The sequence below is a fragment of the Monodelphis domestica genome, chromosome 2 (assembly GCF_027887165.1).
Source record: "Monodelphis domestica isolate mMonDom1 chromosome 2, mMonDom1.pri, whole genome shotgun sequence".
NCBI lineage: Eukaryota > Metazoa > Chordata > Mammalia > Didelphimorphia > Didelphidae > Monodelphis > Monodelphis domestica.
This window is the reverse complement of record NC_077228.1, coordinates 223,983,533-223,999,498: the sequence shown is the minus strand read 5'-3', so window position 1 is coordinate 223,999,498 and position 15,966 is coordinate 223,983,533. Positions and strand designations below refer to the sequence as shown.

Below are 15,966 nucleotides of genomic sequence, written 5' to 3'. Positions count from 1 at the left end.
GGAACAGTATATCTGGATGATTAATACAATATTCAACCAAATCTTGCTTGATATGATGGAGGAAACACAGAACCTGGTCTTATCTCATGATTAAACACTGGGAGGCACTATTTAACTTAGTATTATTGACACAATGGGAATTATTCCAAGATGATGAACTTCTAGGCAGTCATTGAAATTAGCCTAGCAATGGGCAAGGTCATTTAGATAATTTGTCCATTCCTTCACTTCTTCACCTTAGTGACATTAGTCTGACTTATTTCCCCTAGGCATTCCACTGAACATCATAGACAACATGATTTTTCTCCCATTCCCTCCAGTCACCAACCTGCTGGTGGGATGTTCTTGGTCTTTACATTATTTTCTCCACCTTTGCTCCCGTCTCTGATGAAAGAGTGTTAAGGACAGTGCCTCTGCTCATGCCCTTGATCCCATCCCCTCAAATTAATTAATCAAATGCCTAATATCAATAAGAACCTGATCTAAGTGATGGGGACACAAAGACAAAAATGAAATAACCTCTAACCTTTAAAAGCTTATATTCTTTTGGGGGAATACAGCTATACCTATTTGTAAATAGAAAAAATATACAAAAATATTTGGTAATTTTTTTTTGGTTGGAGGCACTACTATCTGTAGAATCATGTCAAGTAAGTGTGCTCTTCAGCTTTGAAGGAAATCGGAGATTCTAAGCAGCTGAGGTAAGAAGGGAGTACATTCCAGCAATTAGGGAAAACCTGTGTAAAGAGATGGAGATTGAAGTGGAATTTTAGGTGTGAGAAACAAAAAAGGCCAATGTGACTGGACCATATAGTGCATGAAAGGGAGTAATGTATAATAATTCTGGAAAGGTAGGTTGAAGTTGGGTTGTAAAGGGAATAAAATAACAAACAGAGGAGCTTGTTTATGATATTAGAGCAAATAGGGAGCCAATGTAGTTTACTGAGCCCTTAAGGGGCTGCCATGGACAGCATCTGTGGTTTAGAAATAATAGTATGGTAGCTATGTGGACAATGAATTAGAGAGGGAGAAGACAAGGAAGACCAGTTAATGAGCAGGATGTGGCAATATTCTAGGAAAGAGATGAATCACATCTAAATTGTGATGATGTCCATGTAAGAGTATTGGAGAAAAGTCAACAATACTTGGCAACTGATTGGTAAGAAGGGTGAGGGGAAAAAGAATTAATTATGACTCTGAAGTTGCGAATCTAGGTGACTAGAAGAAGAACACCCTTCACTCATATAGGAAAGTTCAGATGAGGAAAGATTTGAGAAAAAGATAATGAGTTCCTTTTTGGATATGTTAAATTCAATGTTGGATTTAAAGTGTCTAATCAAAAGTTGGTGATTATGGAACTGAAGCTCAGGGAAGAGATTAGTATTGGGAATACATGGGAAGCTGATCATATGAGAGAGTATATAGAAGAGAGTCCATGTCTGCAACTGAAGATATACCCACAGGAGAGTCAAATAAGGATGACAATCAGGATAGGGGGGCTGAGAAGGAACTATCTCCTCTCAAATTAAGAGCCATCTTATCTATTGTCTTCTTCCCAGGTACCAGCAAATATGGTCAGTTTTAAAGACCTTTACTGTCATACTTTCAAGTTATTATACTTAATTTTACCTCCTATCATTAAAAAATTATACTTAATTTCTCTTCCTTTTTATCATAAAAAAGCTGCCTACCCTTAAATTTGTATCCCTTGTTGGAGCTTTATTTCCTCCAAAATTCTTTCACATAGTGTGTATATGCTATATCCCCAATAAGCTCTTTTGGGGAAAGGATTTATTTTGTTCTGTTTTGTTATATGTTATGTTACATCCAGAGCTTAACATGGTGCCTGGTACATAGTAGGCACTTAATAAATGTTTGTTTAATGACTATGTTATGCTATTATTTTTTGTTTTGTTTTTGTATCCCTATCTCCCATTAATATACCTTCCATATAATAAATCTTAATACTTTAAAATTTAATTTTGTCCATTTAAAAAGTGATGGTATGATAATGTGCTTATCCATTCAAGAAAAAAAAAAGACATGCTCACTGGAGTGGCCAAGGCCTGGAAAGGAGAACAGATCTGTCCAAATTGGCAGCACTTGTGAATGTTAATTTCTCCAAATCGGCACCTTCTTTCCTTCCTTCCTGCTAATCGTTTCCCTAGCTTTGATTCCATATAGTGTTGAAAGGGACCCTGCCATACAAGCAGAAAAGAAGTGAATTAATATTCATGTAATTTAATGTATTGACAAGAAAAATAAATGGATACAAAATGAGCTATTTGCTTTCTGCTCCATTCTTTGATGTACTTCTTATTTCTCATGGTCTGTATTTGATTCTCCTAGTGTCCAGAAGAATTTGTTGATTGGGATACAATATTCCATTTTGCAAATAGGATCATGGAATTAAGGAAATAGCATACCTACCTGGTAATTTGGAGACAAGAGCTATATTTCCAGTTTTGCCATTAGTTTATTGTGGTTGCAACCTTTGAGAAATTATTTCATCTCCTTAGGTTTTGATTTTCTTTATCCATAAAATGGGAAAGAATTGAGCTAGATTGTCTCTAAATCCTCAATTTGCCCAGACATTCTATGGCTTTGTGAATAGAAGCTAGGTCTGGGATAGTTCGTGCAAAGGTGGGAAGCAAAGAGATGACCTGGCTTTGTAAATATTAATGTCTTATGTAGATATGAATTGTTATGATTATTAGCCAACATGAAGAGCCTGAAGTCTTATCTCAGTATTTACATGAAGAATAAGGAGGTAATTATTCCCACTTTGGTTGTTTAGGCAAAGAAACCCATATATGTGATAGTGTCCCTAATCTCCCCTAACCCAATTGTGCCATCTCAGGCAAAAGGATAGAGAAAAAGGTCAAACAAAGGGGAAGATAGGGTTTGCCTATGTTTGATGCCAGAAACCTGTCCCTATGGTTGATTTTGCTCTTTGAAAAAAGCCTGTGCATATACATGTATATATATTCACATATCATATATATTTACATATATGTTTATACATATATGTAAATATATATGTGACAACTGGATGGGAGGATACTAAATAACTTCTAAAGTTTTTTTCTGATTGAAATTTATAATCCTATGAAACATATACCATGTTGTATAGGGGTTGTCATATGTATTATTGGAGGAAATGCTTATGCTGACAAAATTATGGAACCTTGAAGTACTGAAGAAGTGGAAGAATCAAAACTTGAACCTTGTTCTTTTGACTTTAAATCCGCTATTCTTTTCAATTCATCCAATCCATCACAGGTGTACAAGATTTAACCTTTTGTGTGATGGCTTGTTGAGTACTTTTCATGTCTGTTTGATACTTTTGGTGTCCATCTCCCACTCAGCTCTCACCTGTGGCTCCAAGAAACTATAGCATGCAGAAAGGCTATACAACCTCAGCAGATAGACTAAAGAAGGTTGAGGGTAATTGATGGGCCACAAACCCATTATGAGTTAGGGAGGTGTTTACCCTGAGTATATGAAGACTCCCTCCAGTGGAATGGGAGGATGAGAACAATTTGTTCTAAAAGTCATGAAGGTGGCTAAAGAAGGCACTGTGGAATGCTTAAACTTTCATCAGACCTCCAAGATACCAAGTTCATTCATTGTGTCCAGGGCCATCACCAGTTCTCCTGACTTTTGTCTTGCCACTGGACTTCAATAACTGGAAAATAAAGTGAGGCTGATGACTTTGTGAAACTGTCTTACCTCAATCTCATTCATTCACTCTGTGATGTCATTGATTCTCTTCAAAAATGAAGGTCAACAAACCACAGAGTATTAATATAAATATAAATATAAAGTTTTCCTGGTAAAACCATCCTTGATACAAGATAAAGGCAACATGATAATTATTTTATTGGATTTAGAGTCAGAAGGCCTGATTTCAAATCTCAGCTTTGCTATTTTCCACATTGTATGACCTTGGACAAGTCATTTTGTCTTTGAGTCTGTTTCCTCATCTATTAAATGAGATTGGACCTTTAAGGTTACTTGTAACCAAGCATCCCATTGACATATGATTGGACCATATCATCAAAGAGGCTTATTAGATAAGACCATAGCTATCACAATCCATATCTATATCTGTATAGTAAAAAAGGTAGAAATGAACCTTTTGTGTCCTAGCCCATTTATTCTAGTCTCAGGGATAAATAAAGCCACAAGATTAAAAAATATATTCATTTATTTTTTAGAATATTATTCCATGTTTGTAGGATTCATTTTCTTTCCCTCCCCTCTTCTCTCTTCACTCCCAGATCTGACATGCAAATTCCACTGGGTTGTACAAATGTTGTCACTTGATACCTATTTCCATTTTGCCATTTCCATAGAGCATTTTTTAAAAAAACCTAGACCCCAAATCATATACTCATATATACATGTGATAAGTGATGTCATATGTTTTGCTTTTGCATTTCTACTCCCATAGTTCTTTCTCTCAATGTGGATAGCACTCTTTAACATAAGTCCTTCAGGAGTGTCCTGGTTTGTTGCATTGCTACTAGTAGCAAGGTCTATTATATTGGATTTTCCCACAATGTTTTACTTTGTGTGCAATGTTCTTCTGATTCTGCTCATTCTCCTTTAAAAATCTGGATGCTATACCATTTGGTACATAAATGTCGAGTACTGATATTTCTTCATTGTCTATACTGCCTTTTATCAGAATGTAATTACCTTTCTTGTCTCTTTTAATCAGATCTATTTTGATTTTGGCTTTTTCAGATATCATGATTGTGACTCCTGCCTTCTTTTTCTCAGTTGATGCCCAATAAATTTTGTTCTAACCTCTTACCTTAACCCTGTGTGTATCTACTTGCCTCATGTGTGTTTCTTGTAAACCACATATGGTAGGATTTTGGCTTTTAATCTATTCTGTTATCTGATTCTGTTTTATGGGTGAGTTCATCCCATTCACATTCAGAGTTATGATTATCACCTGTGTATTATCCATCATTTTGATTTCCTCTTTTAGTCCTGTCCTTTCTTCTTTCTCTATTTCCTTCAACTAGTGTTTTACTTTTAATCAGCCCCATTTTTCTCCACCCTTATTTTACTTTCCTTCCCACCCCTCCCTTATTCCCCTCTTACTTTTCTTTAAGGTATATTAATTGCCCCCTATCCCAACATTTCCCTCCCTTTTAATATTCCCCACCCTACTCCCCACCTTCATTATTCCCTCTCAACTTCCCTGTAGAGTAAAATAGAATTATATACCACAATAGATCTGGTTGTTCTTCCTTCCCAGAACTGATTCTACTTAGAGTAAGGTTTAAATATTATCTATTGCCACTATTGTCCTCCCCTTCTTATAATAGTATTCCCCCCCCCATTACTCCATGTGTCTCTTTATGTGGTATAATTTTTTTCTATTTTTCTTCTTCCTTCAAGTTTCTCTTAATACTATCCTCCCCCTTTTTACTTATCATTTTAAACAACTTAGTACTACAGTCTTTGCCTATGAATAATTCTTCTATCTACTATGATAATGAAAACAATTTTTAAGGGTTACAGATATTTTTCCATATAAAAATATAATCAATTTAACCTTAATGAAGCCCTTAAATTTTTCTCCCCTCTTTCTTGTTTGCCTTTTTATAGTTCTCTTGAATTTTGCATTTGGACATCAAAATTTCCATTTAGTTTTGGTTTTTTCCTTAGGGATGCTTGGAAATCTTCCATTCTGTTAAATGCCCACAGTTTCCCCTGAAAGCATATAGTCAGTTTTGATGGGTTGTAGATGGATTCATGGTTGTAGACCCAATTCTCTTGCCTTCTTGAATATCATATTCCAAACCTTGTGGTCCTTTAGCATGGAGGCTACCAGTTACCATGTAATTCTGACTGGGGCTCCTTGATATCTGAATTGTCTATTTCTGGCTGTTTACAATATTTCCTCCTTGGCATGGAAGCTCTTGAATTTGACTATTACATTCCTGGGGATTGTCTTTTGAGGATTTAATGTAGGAGGTGATCTATGGATTCTTTCAATGTCTATTTTGCCCTCTTGTTAAAAAATATCGGGGCAATTTTCTTGGATAATTTCTTGTAGTATGATGTCAAGGATTTTTTTTTCTAGGATTTTTGATAGACCATTAATTCTCAAATTGTCTCTCCTGATCTGTTTTCCAGGTCATTTGTCTTTTCAATGAGATATTTCATATTTCCTTCTATTTTTTTATTCTTTTGATTTTGCTTTATTAATTATTGCTGTCTTGTGAGATCATTAGCTCCTATTTGCCTAATTCTAGTCTTTAAAGACTGATTTTCATCTATGATATTTTAATTTCCCTTTTCAGTTTGGTCTATCCTGCTTTTCATGGCTTCCAGCAGGTCAATTCTAGTCTTCAATTTGCTTATTACTTCATTTGATTTTTATGTGCTTTTTTTTTCCATTCAGGTGATTTTGTTGTTTAAGCTGTTATTTTCTTTTTGTATTATGTCGATTTATTTTTTCCACTTTTCTTCCCATTTTTCTTTTAACTTTCTTACTTGGTTCTTGAACTCCTTTTTGAGTTCCTCAAGAACTTGTTACCAATTTCAATTTTTTTTTGAAAGTTTGGTTGTGATTGCTAGTTTGTCACTGACTGCTGTTGCTTCTGTACTTTTCTCTTTTCACCATAGAAATTATCCAGGGTCAAAAGCTTTTTTTTTTGCTGCTATGTTTTTTTTTTCTTCTAGTGGATTGCTTCCTGCATGTTGGTGGACTTTGCTTTCTTAGCTCTGGCTTGCAGGGTTTTGCCTTGGTAGTATCTTCCCTTCCCAGTCAGAAGCCTGAGAGAGGAGGGTAGGCAGCTCTGTGATATTCCTTGTATAGTGCACTTTAAAGCATTTTCCCCTGACACTATTTTTCCAATTCCTGCTGTCTGATGTGGCTGGCTTTGTTTCTGCCCAATCTCTAAGCTCTGCTGCCCAGGCTCCATGCTCCTTGGCCTCGGGTTCCAAGTTTTATTGCCAAGGCCTTGAATTACTCTAAGGGGGTAAGTCTGTGGTGCTTTTAGCCATCCCTGGAGAATTTAGAGATTGCCCTGGCCCTTGCTCTGACTCTGATGTGGTTGGTGGTGTGGGGAAGGGGCTGATCAGCTTGCCCTTTGGTGAGCACAGTTTCACCCCTTCAGAGTGTGAATTTCCAAACTCTGCTTAACTTTAAGACTGTGTCCTGTGAGAGAGTCTCTTTGCTTGTCTGATTTGGGTTTCTGTCCTTTTGAGACACTTTGTAATGGTCGGTTGGAAGGAGATTCAGAAAGCTCCTGCTACTCCACCCTCCATCTTAGCTCTGCCCCAAAGCCATAGGATTTGAGAGTCAGAAAGGATTTTAGTAGCTATCTAGCCCAATTGATAAACAAAAGAAACTCAAAGTATGACATATCAGACATGTAGTCATTTTGGCTCAGTCTGAAAATCTCTAAGGAGAGGGAATTCATCACCTTCCTAGGTAGCTCATTTTACTTTTGGAAAGGTTAGATTAGGAAAATTTTGCTGACATCAAGCCTAAATTAAGCTCTTTTTTAAAAAAAGTACATTTTAAATTTATTTCATTGTTTTTGTTTAGTTATTTTTTGTTTGTGTCCAATCTATGGCCCCTATTTGAGTTTTCTTGGCAAAGATGCTTGAGTGGTTTGCCATGTCCTTCTCTACTTCATTTTACAGATGAGAAAACTGAGGCAATGAGAATTAAATGAATTTCCCAGGGTCATATAGATAGTAAGTGTCATAGTCTAGATTTGAACCCAGGAAGTGGAGTTTTCTTGACTCTAGGTCCAGTACTCTATCCATAGCATCACTTAGCTGCCCAATTTATTTAATTAAATATTTCCAAAGTATGTATAAAAATTTTTAACATTCATTTTGAACAATTTTGAGATCTAAATTCTCTCTCTTCCTCCAACTATTCTATTACCCTTTGAGAAGACAAGCAATATAATATCAATTATACATCTGAAGTTATGCAAAACATATTTCATATTATTTATGTTGTAAAATAAAACACACAGACAAGAAAAATAAAGGAAAAATAGTATGCTTCAATTTGTACTCAGAGTTCATCAGTTCTCTCTGGTGATGGATAACACTTTTCATCATAGGTCTTTTGGAATTCTCTTGGGTCATTGTCTTTATCAGTGTAGTTAAGTCTCTTATATAATAATATCTAAGTATAATGGTCTCTTGGTTCTGCTCCTTTCACTTTACATTAGTTCATGTATGTCTTCCCAGGTTTTACTAAAATCATCTCATCATTTTTTTGTACAATAGCATTCCATTACAATCATATTCTACAACTTGTTCAGTCATTTCTGAATTGATGGACATACCCTCACATTCCTTATTTTTTCTCTTCAAGCTCTACCCAATGTTTCCTTCTGAAGTCAAACAAAGCAAAGCAAAACAAAACAAAATCCTTTACCCATATGACAACCCTTAATATACTTTGGTACAGTGATCACATCCCTCCTTTAAATTTCTCTTCTTCAGGTTAAATATGCCTAGGTCTCTCACTATTTCTTGTGTGACATGAACTCAAGGTTCTTTACCATGTGGATCCTGTGAATACTCTCCAACTTACTGATGTCCTTCTTGAATTGTGCTTCCCAGAAATCAATATGATACTCCATATGGGTTCTAATGAGGACTGAGTGTAGGCCGACTATCACTTCCTAATTCGTGAAAGTTATAAATTGCTTAATGCAACCCCAGATGGCATTAGCTCTTTTAGCTATCGTACTGCTGATTAAAAAAATCTTGATGCACTTATTTCATTTATTTTTAACATTCATTTAAAAAATTTGAGTTCCATATTCTCTCTTTCCCATTCCTCCTCCCACACATTGAGTAGGCAGGCAGTGATATCAATTATATATGCGAGTCATATAAAGCAAATTCCTATATTGGTCATGTTGCAGAAAAAAATAAAAGCAATAAACATAAAGTGTGAGGGGTTAATGATATTGTGATAACAGTCTAGAGAACAGTTTGGTAAACCAGTAATGCATATTTATTACTGAGGAGAAACTTGGATAGGAAGAGGAAGAAGGAAATAGGAGATTATAGCTCTTAAATCTTATACTATACTTAAAATCCCAAACCCTATACCAAAATCTCTAATAAACCCTAAATCTAAGAATCTTCTTGTCTGACAAAGCAGGCTTATCTCTACCTACTCTGTCTAATTTAACTAAGATCATAATTCACTATCTTTTACCTAAACTAAATCAATGAGCATTAATCCTCAAACAACCTCCGTAAAGTAACTCTTCTCCCTCAATTGTAATAGTGAAACTGCCTGTCACAGAGACACAAACAGTTCTCCTACTCCCTCAAGTTTTGAGGAGAAAAGCCCTCAGAGTCAGGCCCTTCTCCCTCAAAGTGCTGAGAAGAAAACCCCCTCAGAAATAGACTCCTTAATATCTAAATTCAAACTCTCAACAGATAACTACCAGATCCTCTTGACTGAGAGAGAACTGACACAGAACCCCTCCTCCCTAGGAAGTCAGAGAGGAAGAGCCTCTTCTCTTAACTGATTTTATTCTTTCATAATTAGTCTCTTAAAGAGACAGAGGGCCCATCTGTCTGTTACTGCCTCCTAAAAAGACAGAGGGAAATTAAGAAAACTCCTTATAACAATATCTCCCTCTGAGATCATTTGGGAGAATATTCTCCCCATTGGATCTTACAAACAAAACTATTCTATATTCTATATTAGAAACAGGGAGAAGTAAAAAGGTAAAGAAAGAAAGAAAGCAAAAAATCTTAAAACATGCAGGTCTCACATTACATAAAATTACAAATATTTACACTTACAGATTAACACAATTCTGACTCTACTCAACAGAAACAAGAACCTAAAGACATTAATATAAATTCGCCTTATAGTTACTATGTAAAAAATATCTTTCAAGAACATTTTATATAAGAATATTATATACACATTATATACATATAATATCCCTCCCTGAGGTGGGTGTTGATCAATACTTACAATCCTTTGCAACACTTTATCATTTACATATCATTCATTTATTTTAACTTTTTCTATAATCCTATAAAAGTATGCTAATAATTATTTCTATATAGAAATCCAAAATCCTATACCTAAATACCTATACACTTACCATTACTAATTCTATTTCAAACCTTTATGTTCAAGAAAATCTTTTATTGAAATGCAAAATATAAGTTTAATGTTCTTGAAAATAGTGTCTAGCTGTAGTAGTCCAGTGTCCTTGAAAATAGTGTTTAGTTGTCCAGTTGTAGTAGTCTAATTCTTGATTATCATTCTCAAAGGAAGGTACTCTTTTCACAGGCAAACAATGGATCCATGATGCTTTTTCTCCTATCTTGGTTGCTGTAGGGGTTGTTAAAGTATTTGGAATGGACCTTCCTAGGCTGGCCAAGTTCCTCCAGTGTGCTGAAATTTCTTTAAATAAACTGTATCTTCAGGATGTAAATCATGCAGAGAAAAGTCTATTGGTCCAGCTTTCACTACATCTCTTGATTCATGTAGTTTTTTATTTGTAAATCTCTTATATATGTAGCAATTCTTGTATCTCCTCCTAATAATGATGTATATATTGAGTTGAATGGTTTTGAATGAATAATTAGATGACCAAACAGCATCTCAAATGGTGAGATGTGTAGGTCTCCCCTTGGCTTACTTCACAGATAGAACAATGCTAATGGTAAGGCATCAGGTCATTTCAAATGCACTTCAGTATATAATTTTAATTCTTTATTCATTCTCTCCATTTGTACTGAACTCTGTGAGTGGTATGGCATATGAAATTTTGGTGTAATTCCTAGGCATGAATATATTTGTGCTAAAACTGAATCTGTAAAGTGTGTTCACCTGTCTGAATCAATTTTTGCTGGTAAACCAATTAGAGGTATGATTTCTTTTAATAATATTTTGGCTACAAATGCTGCTGTATTTTTTGTTGTTGGGAAAGCTTCTGGCCATCTTGTTAGCTGGTCTACTATCACTAAACAAAATTCATAATATCTAACTTTCAGAATTGTTATAAAATCAATTTGTAGATGTTCAAATGGTTTGTAGGCTAAAGGATGCACCTCAAACACCTTTCCTCAAAATATATGTTCATTATATGCTTGGCAAGTTGCACAAGTTGCACAGACTTTTGAGGTGATGTTTATTATGCCAGTGGCTATCCATACTTTCTTTACAAAATCTATAATGCCTTGGGTCCCAAAATGACCATTTTTATGTATTGATTGACAAATGTGTTGATAAAAAGTTCTCTGAAGTATTGGTTTACCTTCTGATGCTACCCATACACCATTAATTTGTTTAGTCTTAAACTTTTATTTCCATTTCTTGGTCTCTTCATTATATGCCAAGGATAAATCTGCTTCATTAATGATTGTAAAATTTAAAGTCAATTCAGGGCCTTCTATAGTGGCTGGTTTTGCAGCTATATCTACTTGGTAATTTCCTCTAGAAACAAAGTCAGTTCCACCTGTGTGAGCAGAGCAATGTACTACAGCCAGAGTTTCAAGTTGTTGGAATGCTGATAGAACTTTATAATTTTTGCAGTAGTGATTATTTTACCAGATGATGTTAAGAAACTTCTTTGAAGCCAAAGAGTACCCACAGCATGACATATTCCAAAGGCATATTTTGAATTGGTATAGATTGTTGCTTTTTTGTTTCTTGCAATCACAGAAGCTTATTTTAATGCTATCAATTCTGTACCTTGTGCACTTAAATTTGATGGAAGTGATGCTGACCATAGTTTCAAATTCTGTCACTACAGCTGTTCCAGTATACCACATACTATCTCTCATAAAGTACAAACCATCTTTAAATAAAATGAGATCTGCATTTTCTAAAGGAGAACCTAGGAGATTTTGATTCAGTTTTTCTTCCATAGACACTAATGATTCTCAATTATGCAACAGTTCTCTGGTGATTGGTAAGTCAGGAAGCAATGTAGCAGGATTGAGTGTTGTGCAGCAATTTAAAGTGATGTTTTCATTGTCTAATAAAGTTATTTCATATTGTATAAGCCTTTGGCCAGATAATGCCTGTGTTCTATGTCTTAGTAGTAAAGCTTTAATCTCTTTCTTATTTATTTTTGATTTGATTTATCTAAATTTGATAATGGTTAGTTCAAGTCTCCCACTAATATGGTTTTACTGTCTATTTCTTCCTTCAATTCTCCTAGTTGCTCCATTAGAAATTTGGGTGCTATATTATTTGGTGCATATATGTTGATTAGTGATATTTCCTCATTATCTAAAGTCGCTTTTAACAGAATGTAATTACCTTCCCTATTCCTTTTTTAATCAAGTCTATTTTTGCTTTGGCTTTATCAGATATCATGATCGCAACTCCTGCCTTCTTTCTGTCAGTTGAGGCCCAGGAGGTCTTACTCCATCCTTTAATTCTGACCTTTTGGGTGTCTACCCGCCTCATGTGTGTTTCTTGAAGACAATATACGGTAGGGTTTTGGATTCTAATCCATTCTGCTATTCATCTACATTTTATGGGTGAGTTCATCCCATTCACATTCAAAGTTATGATTGTCACTTGTGGACTCCCTAGCATTTTGATATCCTTCCCTAATTCTAACCTTTCTTCTTCAGCTCTAACTTTTTAATTCAGTGATTTATTTTAAATCAGTCCTCCTTGTCCCCTCCCTTGATATATTTCCCTTTTTAGCCCCTCCCTTTTTGTTCCTTCCCCCACCCCCTCTTCTTCCCTCCCTTTTTTATGTTCCCTCTCCCCCTCCCCCCTTGGTTTTCCCTTCTCTCTACCCTTGTTGGGTAAGATAGAATTCAAGATCCCAATGGATCTGGATGTTCTTCCCTCTCAGAGTTGATTTCCCTGAGAGTAAGGTTTAAGTAAAAACTCTCTTCCTCTCCTTCTTATAGTTTTCCTTCCCTCCCCTTCCCGTGTGAATCTTTGTGTGAGAAAGATTATTCTATTTGGTCTTTCTTTTCCCCCTATTTACACATTACATTTTCCCCAAATATTAATATACGTAGATTGATATAAATATAGTCCTTATAGAAGAGAGTTTGAATAAAAGAAAAACATAACATTTTTCTCCTTTTCCCTTTCCTTCATATTCACCTTTTCAGGTATTCCATGCTCTTTGTTTTTCGATATCGAACTTTCCACAGAGTTCTGGTCTTTTCTTTGCAAAAACTTGGAAATCTTCTATTTTGTTGAATGCCCATACTTTCCCTTGGAAGTATATAGTCAGTTTTGATGGGTAGCTGATTCTTGGTTGAAGACCTAGCCCTCTTGCCTTTCTGAAAATCATGTTCCATGCCTTACGGTCATTCAGAGTGGAAATTGCAGGATCTTGTGTGACCCTGATTGCCATTCCTTTATATCTAAATTGTCTTTTTCTCGCTTCTTGTAAGATTTTTTCTTTTGCTTGAAAGCTTTGGAATTTGGCAATTACCTTCCTGGGACTCGTCTTTTGGGGGTTTAGTGTAGAGGGTGTTCTGTGAACTCTTTAAATGCCTGTATTGCTCCCTTGTTCTAGAATCTCTGGGCAATTTTCTTTGATTATCTCTTGTATTATGATGTCGAGTTTGCTGTTTATTTTGGGCTTTTCTGGTAGTCCAATTATTCTTAAATTGTCTCTTCTCCTTCCATTTTTCCAAGTCTATGACCTTGTTGGAGAGATATTTTATGTTCTCTTCTAATTTCTTGGTCTTTTGGCTTTGCTTTATTAATTCTTGTTCATTTTCTTCCAGTTGGCTGATTCTGACTTTTAAAGCCTGGTTTTCCTTTTCAGTTTGGTCAAACTGGTTTTGTTGATGTGTGAATTCCTTTTGCATTATTTTTCACTTTTCCTCCCAGAAGGCTTCTATCTTTTTGATCATTTCTGATTCAAATTCTTCATGGGTTTGTGGAGAGTTTCCATTTCCTTTGGAAGGTTTCAGAGCATTTGCTTGTGTTTCCGTAAAGCTTTAATCTCATGAGGGTACATAATCATTAGTGGGCATCTTAACACTAAATCTGCAGCTTTTGTTACTGGTAGAGCTGTAGCAGTGACACCCCCAAGACATGGTGGTCCTCCAGAAGCTATTAGGTCTAATTGAGCTGAGTAATATGCAATTGGAAACTGGACTGGTCCTAAGGCTTGTATTAACATGCCAGAAGCTACTCCTTTTCTTTCATGAAGAGGCAGAGTGAATGGTTTCTTGTAATTTGGGATGCCTAGAGCAGATGCTGATAAAATTGCTTGTTTTAGTTTTTTTAAGAGCTTCTAGGTGTTCTGCATTGAATTTTAGTGGTTCTGTGACTATATTCCTTATCAGTGCTATAAGGGGCTTGGTGATTTCCCCATAGCAAGGAATCCATTGCTTGAAAAATCCTATAGTTCCCAAAATTACTCTTAATTGTCTTTTAGTTGTTGGGGCACTCAATTTTTGGATATATTCAATACATTTTGGACAAATGGAATGTGAACCTTTAGCTAAAACCAATCCTAAATACTCCACTTTGGGAGACAACCCTAAACATTTGATTTTGAGATCTTGTGTCCTTTCTTGATTAATTCTAATAGAAGAGGTTTGCTTTCTTTTTGGCATGCAGAAGCATTTGGCAAGGCCAAGAGTAAATCTTCCACAAAGTGTATTAAGCATTTTTCCTTAAATTCGATATTTGTCAGATCTTAAGTTAAAATGTGCAAAAATAAAGTTGGACTTTGTATGTAACCCTGAGGTAGAAGGCACCATGTATATTTGACTCTTTCCAGATAAATGCAAATTTTGGGGAGAATATTCATGGATGGATATTGAAAAAAGGAAGAACACAGATCTACTACTGTAAAATATTTAGAGGAATAGATGAAATAATAGTTGATGGACTTGGTACAACAAGATGTCTTTTGATTATGTGATTATTAATAGCTTTCAAATCTTGAACAAATTGATATACAGGTTTTCTATTTTTGTCTAATTTCAGTTTCTTAATAGGCAAAATAGGTGTATTGTATTCTGATTTGTAGGGGATTATTATTTTCTGTTTGATTAAAGAATTTGTTACTGGGGTAATTCCTTCGATTGCTTCTTTTGATAATGGATATAGAATAGTTGGAGGTGGACCACCTCTCATTCTTATTTGGACCAGAACTTTTGATTTTAGCAGGCCTACATTGGTGGAAGATGTAGCCCAGAGAGATTCATTTATATCTCTTGATATTTTAAAATTTGGAGTTTTGTCCATTTCCTGATTATCTAAAAAGAGCACTGGGAACAACTTTAGAGATTCTTCTGGTAATTCTAATGTAATATTACTGTCTTGAGTACATACCATCATGGCTCTTAATTTACACCATAGATCTCTCCCTAACAGATTCATAAGGGTGTTAGTCATTATTTTCTCATTATTTGAATCAGAAGATTGCAGATTATTTAAACTCCTGGCTGGCTCACCAAGCTGTGAGGGGTTAATAATATTGTGATAAAAGTCTGGAGAACAGTTTGGTAAACCAGCAACACTTATTTATTACTGAAGAAAAACTTGGATAGGAAGAGGAGGAAGGAAATAGGAGATTATAGCTCTTAAATCTTATACTATGTCTAAAATCCAAACCTGTATACTAAAATCTAATAAACCCTAAATCTAAGGATCTTCTTGCCTGACAAGGCAGACCTATATAAGATTATAATTTGCTATCTATTTTATCTAAGCTAAATCAATAAACATTAATCTTCAAACAACTTTCTTAAAGTAATTCTTCTCCCTCAACTGTGAAAGTGAAACTTCCTGTCACAGAGACATAAACAGTTCTCTTGCTCCCTCAAGTTCTGAGGAGAAAAGCCCTCAGACATAGGCCCTTATCCCTCAAAATGCTGAGAAAAAAACACCTCAGAAATAGACTCTTTCTCAAATTAGTATCTAAATTCAAACTCTCAACAGTTACCTGCCAGATCCTCTTAACTGAGAGAGAATAGAAATAA

General features: G+C 35.3%; 1 protein-coding gene across 10 annotated transcripts in view; it reads right to left on the bottom strand.

The window, feature by feature from the left end:
- The window catches only part of LOC100029142 (WD repeat-containing protein on Y chromosome-like), a 171,965-nt gene that overhangs the window by 16,116 nt on the left and 139,883 nt on the right, over positions 1-15,966 (bottom strand). For 9 of the 10 annotated variants that reach the window (XR_008916421.1, XR_008916422.1, XM_056817246.1 and 6 more), the window contains one exon: positions 2,052-2,198. Coding sequence is in view for 8 of the 10 variants with exons in the window: in XM_056817246.1 (XP_056673224.1) it covers positions 2,052-2,198 (147 nt within the window). In the remaining 2 variants the exon portion in view is untranslated. Of the gene's footprint in view, positions 1-328; positions 385-2,051; positions 2,199-15,966 lie in introns of all 10 variants that reach the window. The other variant, XM_056817252.1, reaches the window with a different exon arrangement.